Source organism: Choloepus didactylus, chromosome 3 (assembly GCF_015220235.1).
Source record: "Choloepus didactylus isolate mChoDid1 chromosome 3, mChoDid1.pri, whole genome shotgun sequence".
Classification (NCBI taxonomy): Eukaryota; Metazoa; Chordata; class Mammalia; order Pilosa; family Megalonychidae; genus Choloepus; species Choloepus didactylus.
In genome coordinates, this window is record NC_051309.1 from 6931498 (window position 1) to 6947854 (window position 16357).

Sequence of the window (16357 nt, forward strand, 5' to 3'; positions counted from 1 at the left end):
CAGATCCGGAGGCCACGGTCTGCCGTCAGCAGCGCCGGGATGAAGCCGAGTGTGGGCGGGGCCCCTGGAGGCCGGGCGCGAGGCCGTCCTGGCGTCTCCCAGCTCCCGGGGCTCCCGGGGCTCCCTGGCCCGTGGCTGCACCCCGTCCCCGCCTCCCCGTGCAAGGCCACGTCCACAGCTGCAGCCCAACACCCCAGAAGAGGGTGGCTATTTTACACCCCCCGCCCCCCAAATACTTACGTTGATTGCTGCGAAGTCAAGGCCCTCACTCTCAAAGTCATTTCCTGGGGTCCCTGTTCCAGATGGAGAAACAAACGACGTGTTTTAAAAGAGAGTTTGGTAATTTGAAAGCTATACATTTTTGTATATATGTTATATTTCAGAACAAGAAAATGACTGAAACTATGGTACTATAACTCATAATAACTTCAGAAATTTCCTACATATCTACTAGTTAAATCATGTTTTGGAAGATAGTACCTGTTTGTATATACGTCATGGTTCATAATAAGGAAATAACTGAAACTGTGGAACTGCAACCCATAATATTCTTTGAAATTTGCTCTCTAACTACTTGTTAAATTGCACTTGGAAAGTTATCACTTTTATGTCTATATTATATTCTACAATAAAAATATGATAAAAATATATATATAAAAGAGAGAGTTTGCCTCAGGAAAGGCTCAGCTTTATTTTGGGGATATCAATTTTGGGGGCAAAATTGCCTTCTGAGGCTGAAAAAATGTAACTAAAGAGGTCTCCAAGCTGATGCTGGAGGATCGGAGCTTGACCTCAGCTACTCAGTTTCCACTGTGGTTTGAAAAGCTTAACAAACCAACTGGAAAGGCCTATATACCTGTGACTTCAATTCACCGACACTTGCCCAGGTACGGGACACAGATTAGATAGCAATGAGGGAAAATGATAACAGTTCTCTTTTTAGCATGAGAGATTCAAGGTAATATCTGCAAAATTCTACACGAATATTATATTGTTTATATAGTAAACCGTAAAAAGGGACCATGTTTTCAACCAGGCAGGAGCACTGTTTTGTTTGTTTGCTTAAAAACCAAGCTCTACTGGAGGGGCCTTCCTTTCTTTTCCAACACCCCAGCCTTTCTACAACAGTTGCAAGAATTAGAAGGCAACCACGGCATCCCTGCCGTGCCTGAAGGATCAAGAAAGGGCAGGTGTTCCCTGCAAGCTCTGACAAATGGCATTTTTAGGGAGAAAAATGTGAGCAGGCAATGGCGGCTGCCCCAGGGGGCTCTTGGCCAGAGCTATCACAGGACGCACCCTGCTTAGCTCTGGTACCCGCAGCCCCAACCTCTGTGCTGGGGCCAGAGACCTCACAGCTCCCCCACAACCATCAGAGACCCCGCTGTGCTCAGCGGGTTGAGTGAATCTGGGAATTCCTACAGGCTAGACCAGTGGTTTTCCTGTTTATTATTTTTATCTGCAGGCGCTTGATTGACAACAAATGTTTGGTGAAAACCCAACATGTACAATGGGTCAGAGTGGAGCTGCCCCTGGACCCAATCCGGCCCTCTGCTTGTTTTTGTAAATAAAGTTTTACTGGCACACAGCCATGCCCATTTGTTCACATATTGTCTGTGCTGTCTTGCGCTGCAAGGGCAGAATTGAATGGTAGCAACAGAGGCTGCATGCGGCCTGCAAAGTCTAAAATGTTTACTATCTGGCCCTTAACAGAAAAAGTTTGCACCCCCCTGCTGTGGATGAAGCTGGGGGTGGAGGGCCTGGCCCCAGGGCCAAGGGAGGGTTAGCAAGTGTGAAGATTTATGGAAGGCTGCCCTGTGCAGGCACTGAGTACCAAGCTCCTACAGTTTAACTCGCTCAATTCACCCCGAGCCCTGAGACAGAAGGTCCTATGGCAGCCCCACAGCTCAGACAAGGACCCAGGAACAGAGAGCTTGAGGGACGTGTCCAAGGCCACAGAAACAGCAGGCGGCAGAGCCAGCCTTCGCAGCCTGGCACCCGGGCTCAGGCCCACACCCGGGACAGAGGTGGCAATCAAGGACCGTCCCAGGCGGGAGCTTGGCGCCCCCTCAGCTGCTCCTAGAGACCCAGGGCAGCACGGCCGTGAAGCACAGCTCCAGCTGGGGGCCCCCAGAGAAGCAGCATCTGGAGGGTGGGGGCTCTGGCGGGACAGATGTCCCGGGTGACACTGGTCAGCCCGTGACACAGAGAGTTTGCGGTAAGAACCCTCAGGATGGATGGCGGACCCTGTACGCCTGACGAGCCCATCTCCTTGTCACCTGCAGGGCCAGAGACTTGCTCATGGGTGCCCACCATCACTATCCTTAGGGCCTGCACCCCTTTGGGGAGACTGGTGTCAAGGGTGGCTGGGGGTCCCCATGGGTGCGAACATAAAATGCACCCCTGGGGGCACTGCCATGGATGAGAGTCCTGGAAGGACAAAAGAAACGATGGATGAAATGTGCCCTCCATGGGTGTGGGGAGCAGGCACTCCACAAAGAGGCCCCTTCTCTGCCTTAGGGTGCGACCGGAGGCTGGCCGGCCACCGGAGTTCCTGGGCAAGCGGCTGGCTTGGGCTGCAATCCCAGGAGATGCCGGTAGGGGCACTGGCCGGGCAGCGGCTCAGGGAGGGATGGAGCCAGGCCAGGGGCTCAGTCCCACTGGGACCTCTCGGGGGTGGGGGAGTGTGTGGGCCCCCAGCAGGTCTGGTGTGCCCCAGGCAGGCTGAGGAAAGACCCCTACGCAGGGCTCTGTGGTAGGATGCTGATGGCATGTGGGGACAGGGTGGGGCAGGACAGCACCGTCCAAGTGTCCCTGGGGACGAGCGGCCTGGGCTTCACCCTGTGCATGGCAGAAATGCAGGCTCTCAGGCCCCCCAGACATACCGAATTAGAAACCCCGTGGTATGCATGCACATTGGAGTTTGAAAAATGCAGGTTCTCTTCCCTTCTCTAAGTACTAAAAAGTAATCCCCGGCCCCAGCACTACATGACTCTGCTGGTACTTCCCTGAGTAAAGGCAAATGAGATGCTTTTATATCTCTGATAGTGGTCAGGATGTCTTAAATCTGGCAAAAAACTACGTCAGCCGCTTTGTACAGGGAGGACGTGGCTTTTAAAGGAAGGTGGCTGGCCTGAACGCTCATCTCGGCCGCACCACTCACAGGGGCTGTGGAACACGTGTTCTGCGGTGTGACTGTCCACAGCCCCAGGCCCCGGGAGAGAGACGCTCCAGCCCGGAAGGCGCCCAGGCCCACCCCGGCCGAGCTTGCTCACCGCACAGCGCCTGTGACTTGTGTGCCACCCGCCTCTGCAGGAAGGCTCGGTACGCCTTGGAGCTCTGGTAGGCCTGGAGCTCGCGGATGTAGCACTGCTTGTCCTCCTCGGCCTCATGGACATACCTCTGGAAGAAGAGCACAGAGATCTGAGAAGCTCTTGATCTGCGGGGGCTGGGGTATCCTCTTGTCCAATATGTCTGGTGCTTCCAGGTCCAAGAAGATGCTGCCCAGCTTCTGCTTACTTACCTCCAGGGACAGGGACCTCACTACCTGTATTGGTTGGGAGCTGCTATGTACCCCAGAAATGGCCATGTTCTTTTAATCCATTCTTGGGTGCAGACCTATTGTGGGTGGGACCTTCTGATTAGGTTGTTTCAATTGAGATGTGACCCCGCCCGATCAAGGTGGGTCTTAATCCTTTACTGGAGTCCTTTATGAGATAAAAGTCCTTTATGAGGATAAAAGGCAGGATATTTGGAGAGAGCTCAGAGAGAGAAATGCCCAGAGAAGCAAGAAGGACCCACAAGAGCTGAGAGAGCGAGCCACTGAAGCCAGAACCTAGGAGGAGAAGGCCCAGCAGACGTCACCATGTGCCTTCCCACGTGACAGAGGAACCCCGGATGCCAGCAGCCTTTCTTCAGAGAAGGTATCCTCTTGTTGATGCCTTAATTTGGACATTTTCACAGTCTTAGAACTACAACTTGTAACTTAATAAATCCCCATTGTTAAAAGCCAACCCATTTTCTGGGATATTGCATTTCGGCAGCTTTAGCAAACTGAAACATCACCTTTCGGCAAGTTCGCTTCTTCCGTAAGTGACGCTGACAGTGCAGAAGGTTTTCTTTCTGAAAAATGAGAAGCTGCCCTCCAGGGGCTTCCAGGATCCTGACAGGTGTATCTGATGATTACAGAGGAAGGTGGCACCCTCAGGCCCTCCTGTGGGACATTAGGCTTGTATTCAATTATCACAGAGGCAAACCTCAGTGCACGACACTGTGCACGCTCCAGATCTGGGCACTGGTGATAAAGAGCAAATCAGTGCTTCTGAGCTGCCCCACACACTACTGTCCTTCCTCCAGCAGGAGCACCCCTTTCCACTCTCCGCCCTTGGCCAATCTTACTTACCCTTCAAGACCAATCACAGTCATTTCCTCCAAGAAGCCTTCTCAGATGTCCCCAGGCTGGGACAGGCCACCCTGGAGGCCCCCAGCCGCTGGTTACAGATCTCTGCCCCCCAACCTGGACTGTCTGTGTCTACTTTGGGGGAGAGGGGGTCCTGGCCTCCTAGACCGTGAGCTTCTGGAGGGCAGGGACTTTGTCTCCTCTCCAGCCACAGGCTGGCACCGAGCTGGCCCTTTGGACACTGGTGGGTGGCTGTTGGTAAACCCGGACAACTCGGGGCGGTGGTGTAAGCTCTCCCTAAGGATACTGTCAACTAGCCAATACCCACAGTACTTATTTGTGCACTTGGTAATTTGATACAAAGAATAATCATATTACCAAGTAAATAGTAAATAAACATGGATGTGCTGGGTGGTCCCTGGTAAACCCCATGAAGATGCCTCTTTCTTCCTGCTTCTGGGCCCTCTTTCCACCTGGCACAAGATGCACGGCCTCTGTCCCATTCCTAAAGGGACCTCAGGCAGACCAAGGGACAGATGAGAATGGCTTTGGGGGGGCCCAAGGCCTGGGAGCTGGGCAGGGAGAGGGTGATGGATTTCCAAGGCTGTGAAATGGCTCAGGGACTCCCTACACCCTGGGGCCAGAGGCTCCGTCTCTCTCGTCATCCGGGAAGAGCTGCCCTGTGCTTTGTGTTCACCACACATACAGGCGAGACTAACTTGGACAGACTGCACTGGGGGTGCCTTGCGTCATCTGTAACTGGAGTGACTAACCTTAACCAGCCTCACTCACCTGTACTCACAGTAGCTCTGCTTTGTTCTGTTTTATGTGTGCACGTGCATGCATGTGTGAATGTATGAGTATGCATGTGTACACGTGTGCATGTGAGTGTGCAAGCACACACAGGTGAGCACATGTGCACTTATGAGTGGGTGTGCGAGTGCTTTGTGTACATGAATGTGCAAGTGCATACATGTGAGCATGCATGTGTGTGTGCAAGTATGTGCCTGTATGTGAGATTGTGCAAAAAGTGCAGGTGAGCACACGTGTGCACACACCATGTGAATGCACAAGTGTGTGCATGCAAGCACAAGTGTGTGAGCATGCTGTGTACACATGTGTGTGCAAACATGTGCCTGTGTGTGCATGTGGGGGTCACTTCTCGCCCACTCCTGATGTTTCCTACCGCATGGGGAGGTGCCATTAGCTCAGCTCTCCTGCTCTCTCCTGCACCCCCCCCTCCCCTGTGGGCGGAGGGGCTCGGCTGGGTAGTAAATTTGGGAGCCAGGACCTGAGACGCTCAGTTAAGCCACCCTCCCCCTCCTCGCCTCTGACATCTGCTGGCTGGCAGGGAGCAAGGGCTCAGGACCTGCCCTGAGTGGAGAGGTCACTAGCCCAGCTCTGCCAGCTACCAGCGCTGCCACCGATCCCCAGACATGCTCTGCCCGGCTCCTCCTCAGGAAAGCTGACACTTGAACCTCCATCTGACTGGCTACTGAGTCTAGTTCCCAAAGGACTGCAAACCCTGGTAGGAAGGAGAGGGGTTATTAATTGACATCCGAAACCTCCCCCTCCCCCCCATTAGGATTTCTCTATAACCGTTTATTTGAACCAGGAGTTCTCTGGCCAAATCCAAGTTAAAATTGCAGAGATTTAAAGTAGCTCAGCTACAGGTCTTGGCATTTGACACACAGACATGGCACTCGAGAGGCAGGGTGCCATTCTGGAAAGAGTATGGGCCTCGGGGTGAGACAGACTTAGGAAGGATATGGGGGGGCTTGCTGCAGGAGGTGACGTTGGAGTGGACCTGGCTTGAGCAGAAAATGGGACATCGTTCATTCAGGGTGGCTGGAATGTACAGGGGTGGGGGTGGTGGCGGAAGTTGTCATCGGACTGTGGCATGTATGTCATGCTAAAGGGGTTTCACTATATCCCATAAATGGGTGTTTTCTCCCTGGTACCCCCAGAGCATACTTCCATAAGAGGTTAACCGGGGCTCTCTGAAAAAAGCACTCGTGGGAGAATCAGTTTGAGAAACGCCATCCTCCAGAGCTCCCACCCAGAGCTCTGCACGCTCCGTGCCTTTGCCGGCCCCTGCCTCCACGCCGTCTCTCCAGGATAGCAGGGAGCCTCTGCCTTATCCTCAGCTGCAGCCTCAGCATCTCCAGCAGGTGCTCAAAAAATATTTCTTAAGTGGGCAATGCTCATTAAACTCCAAAAAAGCTCCAAAAAGTCCCAGGGAATAGGAATGAAACCCATTTAATGTGATTCATTCCAGAATTTCCTAAACTTATTTGACAACTCGCCCATGGTTCACGGAAGATGCCTGCATGCTATCATTTGGGGAGGTTGCCAAGGGCAACGGGAAAGCAGGGCAGGGGGAGAGGCGCCTCCGGCCCGCAGTTCAGAAGATTCCTTCTGGCTCCAGTGTGGAAAGAAGGTGCAGGAGCAGCCCCTGGTGAAGGCTGCAGACAGCGGGGCGCACCTCGGGTAGGGGCCTCTCTGTCATACTACAGGGAACAGGACTCACCTGCTTTTTCTCTTGAGACAGCTGAGCCCACTGAGCAGCCAGCATCTTTGTTATTTCCGTGAAAGGCAGATCAGGGTGCTTGGCCCTCAGCTGACTTCTCTGCTCACTTAGGAATATCACGTATCTGAAAGGAACACATGCAGGGCAGCTCTAAGGGGATGGCTTGGGAGCGAAACTCTCTGGTTTTCATAAAAATAAAGGGTCACAGGTTTGCCCATTTTTTAAAAATCTAGCCAGCAAAATGGAGGTTTACTTAAGAGAGAACAATACTCAAGTGGCTGGTTTATCCAGAGTCCAGTGAGAGGCCAAGGAGACAGAAAGAGGCTCCCCGGGAGGGATGGGAGGTGTCCCATGACAGGGGAGGCCGTGTCTGGCAGGAGACACATTCAAATCCCTGTTCTGTGTTCTGGGAAAGTCGCTTATCCATCTGAGCCTCAGTTTCCCCACTGTACATGGACTTATCGCACCTGTGCACAGGGGTGTCGTGAGGCCTACGGGCTCCACGTTCAGGCCCTCCTGCTCCCTGCTCAAGGGTTCATTGAGGGCGAGACAGAAAGGTTGCGGGCTTTGGAGTGAGACAAATCCATCTACAGACCAAAAGGCCGGTCCACCTGATCACAGGAAGACTGAGAAACGACCCTCACCGTCAGGAATCCGTGAGCCCTGAGGATGAAGAGGGAAGCAGATAAGCCACCGAGGGAGCAGGGCGACCCTCAGAGCCGGGGCAGGCGCTGCTGACTGCCAGAGACTTTTTTGCAGCACAAGAGGCTGGAGAACGACAGGAGGGCTGTCGTAGGGTGCTGGGAGGAGGGGAGTTTGGGGCCTAGAGGAAGGCTAAACAGTGCTGCCCGCAGCCACAGGGTGCCTGGGTCTTGAAGCTTGAAACAGACACTAGACCCTCAGACCCCAATTTCACTCCCTTTCCCACCTGTGAGCAAAGCCCAGCTCCCCTGTCCCCTCCCTTTAAGCAACAGAACCTTACTGCAGCTTAAAGCACTAAACTGTCCGCACCTCTCTCCCTGAAGAGGGAAACCACAGGTCCCCTACGGATTGCAAACCCTAAAACAGCAGACGACAGCTTGGGCAGAACCGTGCCCGTCCCAGGTCCCAGCGCGGGTTGCACGGTGAGCCCCGCCTGCCTTCTTACCCTGTCGCAGGCGCACGGGGAGCAGGAAGATCCCGCGGGGGTTTCCTTTTCTTGCCTTTAGGCCAGCCCCCTTTCCTTTTCTGAAACAGAAACGCCACATAGGAAAACCTCAAGGTTAGCAGTAATGATTTACCACAGTCAAATCATAGTATATGACAATGGTGACAATACGCTGATGGTGCCCTCTCTCTGCTTCACACTCACAGCAAATCAGCACGGCAGGGATGCTTGTCCCTAGAGAGGAGGGACCTGCGGCCTGGGGAGATGAAATGACCACCTAGAGTTGCACAGCAGGTGCAGGAGCCGGGATGTTCCATCCCTTCCAAAATACAGAGCAGACAACAGGTGCAGTCAAGAAAGAGCCCAAGGCTTGGGTCACTAGGTTTGTGGGATGCTGGGATACAGCCTCTGAGCTAGGAGGCAGGGGGCAGGGGGCTTATCTGAGCATCACTGATGTTCACACTGCATTCCAATCTCAGCTCTGCCACTTACCTGTTGTGTGGCCTTGGGCAAATTATTAACATTCCTGTGCCTCAGTTTCCCCACCTGTAAAATGGGAATTGTGGTAGTCCCTACCTTGTGGGTCACCATGAGGAGTAAATGGGTTAATATTCACATGGTACTTAGGATAGAGACAGACCTCTGATGGTGCTAAGTGTGGGCCATTATTATGCCATAGAGAACCTCACCATTGATACCAGCTTTCAGGAGGGAAATACAGGTCGCAAGCTTGCCCTTCCAATCATTTCATCTCTCAATTCTTCAACCGTTTCTGAGCTCCGACTGTAATCAGGGCTCTGGGCCATGCTTGGAGCCGGAGGGCTGAAAAAGACCAGTCCCCACCCTCAGGCAGCTCATAGCCTAATGGAGGGGGCTGACCTGTAACTAAATATTACCACAATTTATCACAGGGCTAGAGGTTATTGAACAACTGCCTGAACACCCCTGGACTCAGGGCTCAGTTTCCAACGTCCCTAAACCAAACCCATGCACCTGTGCCCAAAATGGTGGTGGATAATCAAAACATGGCCATAAAACCTGTTTCAACAGGTGGTGCTTTCTAATTTTCAAAACACCTCCACAGGCATGCCCACATCAGCCTTCTGAGAGTCAGGAAATAGGGAGTAAGTCGGCAGCCCAGCGGGCTGGCCAGGTGAGGAGCTGACTGTGCCACAGCCAGGACAGAGGCGGTCAGGCCACAGAGGGGTCAGGGCAGCCGGCTGGCATTGGGGACATAAGGAACAGGAGGGCAGAGCTCTGGCCAGGCAGAGGCACAGGGCCAGGGCAGCTTGACCACGTGTTTTAACGAGACCGTGCCTCCAAAGCTCCTAGCAAGGAGTAGGTGCATTCAGTCGGTGCTCAATAAATGACATGCTAGGCTAGCTCGCTCATATACAGAGACTACACTGATCCATGGATTCTGAACGTGAAGGAGCATCATCCTTCCAGGACCGCGGAGAGCTCCCAGGGTCCAGGCTCTGCTCTCACCCAACGAAGGCTGATAGCCGCCATCTCTATTGTCTGAGCTCATCAGGGGCTCTCACCCATGTGCCTGAATTTGAGCCTCATATTCCCCAGCTGAAGCAAATATTATCATCCCGTGTCTCAGAAAGACACTCGGAAAGATGGTGTGTTTTGGCTACTGATTGGCAGTGCCAAGCCGAGAGGGGAGTGTCCCCGCCTGGAACACACCCGCAGCTTCTGTCAGAGCCAGTGCCTCCCAGCTGGAGACCCCACAACTGCCTGGGGCCACTGGGCAAAAGGCCAGGCCAGCCCCTGTCCCGCTCACAGCAGCCACGCCCCTCTCTTCCTGCTCAGCTGCTCTGCCACAGAGAAAGGAGAAGGTTTTGTTTTGCTTTTGTTTTTCAAAGTAAACATAAACTTTTAACAGTTTTTTTGTGTGTTTTTCTCTATATCCTACTAGCATAGTAAAAAATAAAAAAGATGAGCTTATTTTATAGCCATCCTTGGCCCTTTGTTTCAACTCTTTATTTAAAAAAAAAAAAAAATATTTCCTTGAGTGTTTTCTTAATTTGCCCTGAAACCATAGTTACTAAGACAAAGGCAACTGGAAAGGCTGCGGGGATACTTTTCCCTGAAGCTTTCTCTTCTTGCTGAGTTTCTCACGCAGGATTTATACCAAATTGACTGTGCCCTAAATAGAGCCACATACATGGCAGGCTCATTATTGGACAGGGTGTTACTATGTGCAGAAAAACCTTATTCTGCACACACTTACAAAGGAAAAGAAGTAGCACGTGATTGAGCAAGAGAAGACTGATTTTAAACAAGTGTAGCCAGCAGCAGAGCAGAAAATCCACTCAAAAACTCAAGGGAAAGTCAGAAAATCAAAATCAAAATTCAAAGGGAAAAGAAATCCATTCCAATGATTATTGACCAGTACAAACCTTTTATGCTCAAACTGCAACAGTGAATTTTGGATGCTTGGTTTTATTGTAAAGTTTTGTTTTACCAAGTATGTGTCCTCTGGGAGCGGATGGTATAGCAGAAGGTACAAGGGGTTTGAAGGATGGATGTGAGCTCACGTCCCAGCACTGACATGGTAGGATCTGAGGCCCCCTTTACCTCTGCAGCCCTTAGTGAAACGGGGATGATAAAAGCTGCAATCAGGATGGATGGGCTGTTTGTAAAAGGTATAGCACAGTGCCCAGTGCATAGTAGGAACTCAATTTGTGTGTTCTTTCCCTCTCTCTATCAGGATGGGGAAAAAAACAAGTACATATGAATGCACAGGATTCTACAGAGCTACCGAACAAGCCTCAAAGAGAAAAATGTTATTTTAATTGGTGCAACTTATTATCATGTCATTCATTTGAGAGCAAGACAAAAGCTCAGATGAGTATAATCATGATTAGGAAATGGCTCTTGGCTCTGTGGGTTTTACAAACAATTTCCCTAGCAAAGGCTGGGTGCTTGCTATTTCTTCTTGGGGAGCGGCTTTGTTAGGGGCAGGCTAGAGCAAGTGGCACTTCCTTTAATTGAAGAGTGAGGGTGTTTCTTTGAAGACAGTGTCTATAACTTATGGTTCTGGGTGTCATGAGAAAAGTTAAACTGAAAGCCTGGGTTCCCCCTAGTCAATATCATGGTCCCGGCTTAGATTAGGATTCTAGTTCATTGATTTCTGAAATAAACTGAGCACTACAGAAGAAGCATTTTTTCTATTTTTTTAACGGAGGACTATTAGATGTCAATGGCACCTTCCTTGCCTAATTTCTCAATGTTGAACTTTAACCAGGTTTGCAGAATTTATAATTCTGACACAGAGTTGAGGGGAGGTGGTTAAAACATGGACTCTGGAATCAGGCTGTCTGGATTCAAATCCCAACACCTCCAAGTACTGGCTTTGAAACCATGAGCATATTACCAATTGCTCTCTGCCTCAGTCTCCCCTTCAGTACAGTGGGGATACCAGCTCTTACCTCACTAGCTGTGATGGTTGCATAAACCAGCACTGCCACACAGGAAGGCCTCAGGTTAGCTGGGATTGTTCCTGAGAAGTCAGCCCCTGGCATTCTAATAATGCTCTCCCACCTTCGGCACATGCCCTTGGGAAAATTGTCAGACCTTTCTGAGTCTGACCCTCCCCTGCATAGTGGGAATGGCTTGTGATGGTCACACGGAGAAGACCTACACAAGGGGCAAGTATTGCCATTACTTGAGACACAGCCTGGCTCTCAGAGAAAAGTGCTAAAGTGTTAAACCCATCACACACTTCCTTGTGGTTGGCAGACACTGTCAGTCAATTTCCAGCATACATTCCATCTTTTCTTCATTAGGAATTGAACTCTGATTTTCACCTGGGCACCTGGAATAAATATTGATTCCAGTCTCCCTTGCAGCAAGGTGGAGCCATATGACTAAGTTCTAGTCAATTCATAAAAGAAAGGCACCCCTTCCTCCTTCCTGCTAGCTGGAATATGCACATGAGAATGAGGTCTGGCACTCAAGCAGCTGGTTTGGACCATGAGGCAGCATGTTAAGGATAGCAAATCAGTGAGATGGAGTCTGGAATCCTGATGACTGAGATGCTTCCACACCAGCCTTGGATGGGCCACCTACCTTCAGATGCTGTTCACACGAGAAAGAAAAAAAATATTCTATCTTATCTAAGCCTCTATCATTTGGGATGTTTCTTCATTATATGCAGCTGAGCCTCACCTCAACTGATGCAGAGGGTTGTTGCTTCCTTCTGGTATTTCTGCACAGACCCTAGTCATCTCTCACCTGAACTATTACAACAAGAAGGTGGAAAGGAAAAAACTTCCTGAACACCTATTACGGACCAGAGCCTTTGCTTGGTGACTGACATTGCCTTCACAGATTCCTTTAAAATTGGTGTGCCTGTTTGGATATAGTACATCCCCCAGAAAAAGCCATATTCTTTAATGCAATCTTGTAGTGGCAGACATATTAGTGTTGATTAGGTTGGAACCTACTGATTGAGTGTTTCCATGGAGATGTGACTCAATCAACTGTGGGCGAGAACTTTGATTGGATAATTTCCACGGAGGTGTTATCCCACCCATTCAGAGTGGGTCTGAATTAAATCACTGGAGTCATATAAATGTGCTGACAAACAGAAGGAACTCGGTGCAGCTGTGAGTGACATTTTGGAGAGCAACTGAGAGTGACATTTTGAAGAGGAGCTGCAGCTAAGAGAGGACAAAATGCCCCAAGAGCAACATTTTGGAGAAGGCCATTTTGAAACCCAACATGGGAGCAAGTGGACACCAGCCACGTGCCTTCCCAGATAACAGAGGTTTTCCGGACACCATTGGCCATCCTCCAGTGAAGATACCCTATTGTTGATGTGTTACCTTGAACACTTTATGATCTTAAGACTGTAACTTTGTAACCAAATAAACCCCCTTTATAAAAGCCAATCTGTTTCTGGTGTTTTGCAAAATGGCAGCATTAGCAAACCAGAACAGTTGGCAATGTTACTCCCATGTTACCCAGCAGGAAATGGAGGCTCAAAGAGTCAACATGTCTTGTCCAAAGTGTTGCAGCTGGGAAGTGGCAAAACTGATTCCCATACCTATCTGCCTGTCTCCAAAGCCAATGCTCTCCCCACTGCAGCCCCCATCGGATTTCCCCACTGGCCTGTCCTATACACCACTCCCCACCAGCTGCCTTTCCCACATAGAAAACTGATCTAGGCCATACCCCATGTAAGAACCACCCACCTTGTTCCAGAACCTTCACAAGCAACTCCAGGTTTACTGGAGTGGTTGGGAACAGGAGTCGGACTCTGCTCTGCCACTTACTCTGTGACCTTGGGAAAGTTCCTTGACTTCTCCGTGGCTCTGATTCATCTCTATTAAAAAGTGAAGATAAAAAGACCAGCCTCACAGAGTTGTGAGGATTGAAGAGACAATGCACAGAAGTGCACAGCTCAGAGCTTGGAGCCAGAAAATGCTCTCGTTATGACACCAGCACAGCATCTGAGGTCTCCGCAGCCTGCCCGGGGTCCCACACTTGCCTTTGGCTCTTCTGTGTCCTGCTTCTTCGGGTCCCCCCCATTGGCCAGCGCAACGTGTTGCACAGGCAGAGACGCCAGGTCCTGGCAGCAAATCTGGATCACGGAAGCCCCGGGGAGCAGCTCATGCGCCCCATCTGAAGGTGGAAGGAGGAAATCTGCAGGCAATAAAGCATCAAGAAATGGCCCCACCAAGTCAGAGATACCAAGATAACTATGACCCCAGAGGTCGGACTAGTACAGGCACTTTATGGGGTAACCTTTGTTCACAAGTGTCAGCAAAGATCTAGACCTGAGTCGATGGTCACTTCCCCAGGGCACAAGTAGACAGCCGCACAGGGGAGGGTCAGCCCCAGGAGAAAGTCCCATCCCTGGAGGGCGGGTGGAACTGGGCCAGAACCCGTCTTCCACATCCCCACTTTATGGGGCATGACTGTTGCCCCCTTGCCCAGATCAGTGTTGCAGTTACAACTGTGGGTTCTGGATGAGACCATTGCTTTCAGCTCCCACAAATTAGCTGTGAGCCATCAACTACACGTTTCATCTGTAGGATCCTCATTTCCTCTTTGATAAATTAGGTGAATTGCAGACCCCCTTACAACTGCTGTCGGAAGATGGTTCACTCATCTTTGCAGGGTGCCTGCTGTGTGCTGGGTGGCAGGCAGCAGAGCCCAGAACAGACAGAAATCCCAGACCCCCTCTGCCCCTGGTGGGTGGGGAAATAAATTAACCCTTGTAAAGGCCTCAGAGCAGCATGCAGCTCTCAGTGGGCCCTCTGTAAATGCCAGCTGTAATTTCAGTGGCATTTCAAATTGCAGCCCTTGCAGAAATTTATCCTTGAGAACTCAAAAATCGGTTGTGGTCGAGTTATCCCTCTGCTCCCCTAGGAAGGAATCAGGATGGTGGCTGTGACATCCATCTTACAGACGGGAGGGGGTGGGAAAGGGCCACTCTCTATTAAGTACATGCATGACCCTGCTTTATCCTTCCCATGCACGAGCCATGAGTCAGTGGGGAAACTGAGGCATAGTGACACAGAGTGACTTGTCCAGAGTCACACGGGTAGGAGGTCCCGAACTGTCTCCCAGCTCTGGCCCAGGGGTCTGTCTCCTACACCACCTGCCCCAGCTGTGGCTTTTCCTACTCAACTCTCAGGACACTGGCCTTCAACGAGCCCCAGTCAGTGCCCCGTGGCCTCACTTAACCAGCCACAATGCAGAAAACGCCACCCTGCCAAACCTCTCCAGACACCGACTTGTCCCCGAGTGAGGAAAAGGCAGGAAGTAGCCCAGTGACTCTCCTCTCAGGTTCAGAAGAGATGCAGCAAATGGTGATGACCAAATCCAGTGTTCTAGAACTTTCCTCATCTGTCTCTTTTCTGTTTCTCTATAGCCTGGCCTGGTCCAAGAACTATAATCCATCACTGGGACTATTCTTATTTTTTTATTGGTATTTTTGTTTTGAATCGTAACTCGAGATATGGTTCAGAACCCAAAGGATACTCGAGAGAACACAGGAAAAGATAAAGCTTGTCCCACTCTTGTCCTCCAGTGCCCAGTCCCCTCCCTGGAGGAACCGCTGACACAGGCTCTTTGTGCGTCCTTCCAGAGCTAGTCTGGGCTCCCACAGACATTTCTGTCCTGTCCCCACAGCCCTCCAGTGGCAAACTAGTCACACTTGCTTATTTCCCTGGCGATATGTCTTTCTGCACCAGCACATTTCCAGCCCCTGCAGGCCTTGGCGAAGGCTGCGTATGGTGCTGTGTGGATGAGCCTTGGAGAAACTGCACCTCTAGTAACAGATGTAGGGGTCACCCCTGACCTCTGCACACACGGCGTGTCACCCGTGCAGGTGGCTCTCTAGGAACCGGATTGCTGGGTCCACAGGCACGTGTGGTCTGAGCCCTGACAGACCCTGGTGGGCATGTGCCCTGCACCGGGCTGGACCCATCTCGCCCCCATATGCAGTGTGGGGCCCACCTTCCACCCAGGGGCCCCTGCCTCTGGGCTCCCAAGGCAGCGAGTGAGTCAAGGCTCTAAAATGCAAGTGGCGTCACCCCAGCCTGGGGGCCCCCACTCCTCCTCCAGCCCCACCCTGACCCCGCGGATCCAACTTACTCTGAAAAGTGGTGATCGCAAGCAGATGCTCAGACCCTTTCCATCTATTAGCTTGTTTAACCTTCACCCTGACCCTCTTACCATGGCCATGGCCATACCCATTGTACAGAAGGAGAAACACATTTGGAGAGCTCAGGGGTCTTCTCAAATGTCCACAGCAGGGCAGGGCAAATGGGACCTTTCCCCTTGGGCCTGATCTTTCCAGCTCCCCAGCCCCCTCCCTGACAAGCTGAATTCCTTTCCCATCTAGCACAGTCGGCCTTGCGACTTCAGATGCCCTCAGTCCCTGGGCCCAGTCCCAAATCTCCCCTTGCCTCGGCTCCTTGGCAGCAGGCAGGAGCTCACTTAGTAGAGAGGTCCCAGTAGATTTACTGGGTCAGTCAGTCAACGGACATGATTACTGGGGTCTGACAGCAGACCAGCCATGGGCAGGGGCTGAAGAAAGAGTGGTGGGCACAAGCCACTAGAGAAGAGAGCTGCTAGTCACCCCCAAGTCATCTTTGGCTCTAAGGAGGGCAAGACTGTAGGGGTCACTTTGCCTAACACCCTCATTCTAATTATGGGTAAACAGGCTCTGTGACTTGCCCGGGACCTCCAGTTCAGAGGGAGGTGGAGCCTGTCCTGGAGCCTCCTGACCAGTGGGCAGCACAGTGGTTACATCTCCGAC

General features: G+C 51.5%; 1 protein-coding gene across 1 annotated transcript in view; it reads right to left on the reverse strand.

Annotated features, from left to right (window-relative positions):
* The window catches only part of LOC119530190 (formin-like protein 3), a 41333-nt gene that overhangs the window by 20202 nt on the left and 4774 nt on the right, over nucleotides 1-16357 (reverse strand). Inside the window, exons 3-7 of the mRNA XM_037831403.1 lie at nucleotides 13577-13731; nucleotides 8074-8153; nucleotides 6927-7050; nucleotides 3273-3399; nucleotides 241-293 (exon numbers count right to left, since the gene is read on the reverse strand). Coding sequence (XP_037687331.1) covers nucleotides 241-293; nucleotides 3273-3399; nucleotides 6927-7050; nucleotides 8074-8153; nucleotides 13577-13731 — 539 coding nt within the window. The remainder of the gene's footprint in view (nucleotides 1-240; nucleotides 294-3272; nucleotides 3400-6926; nucleotides 7051-8073; nucleotides 8154-13576; nucleotides 13732-16357) is intronic.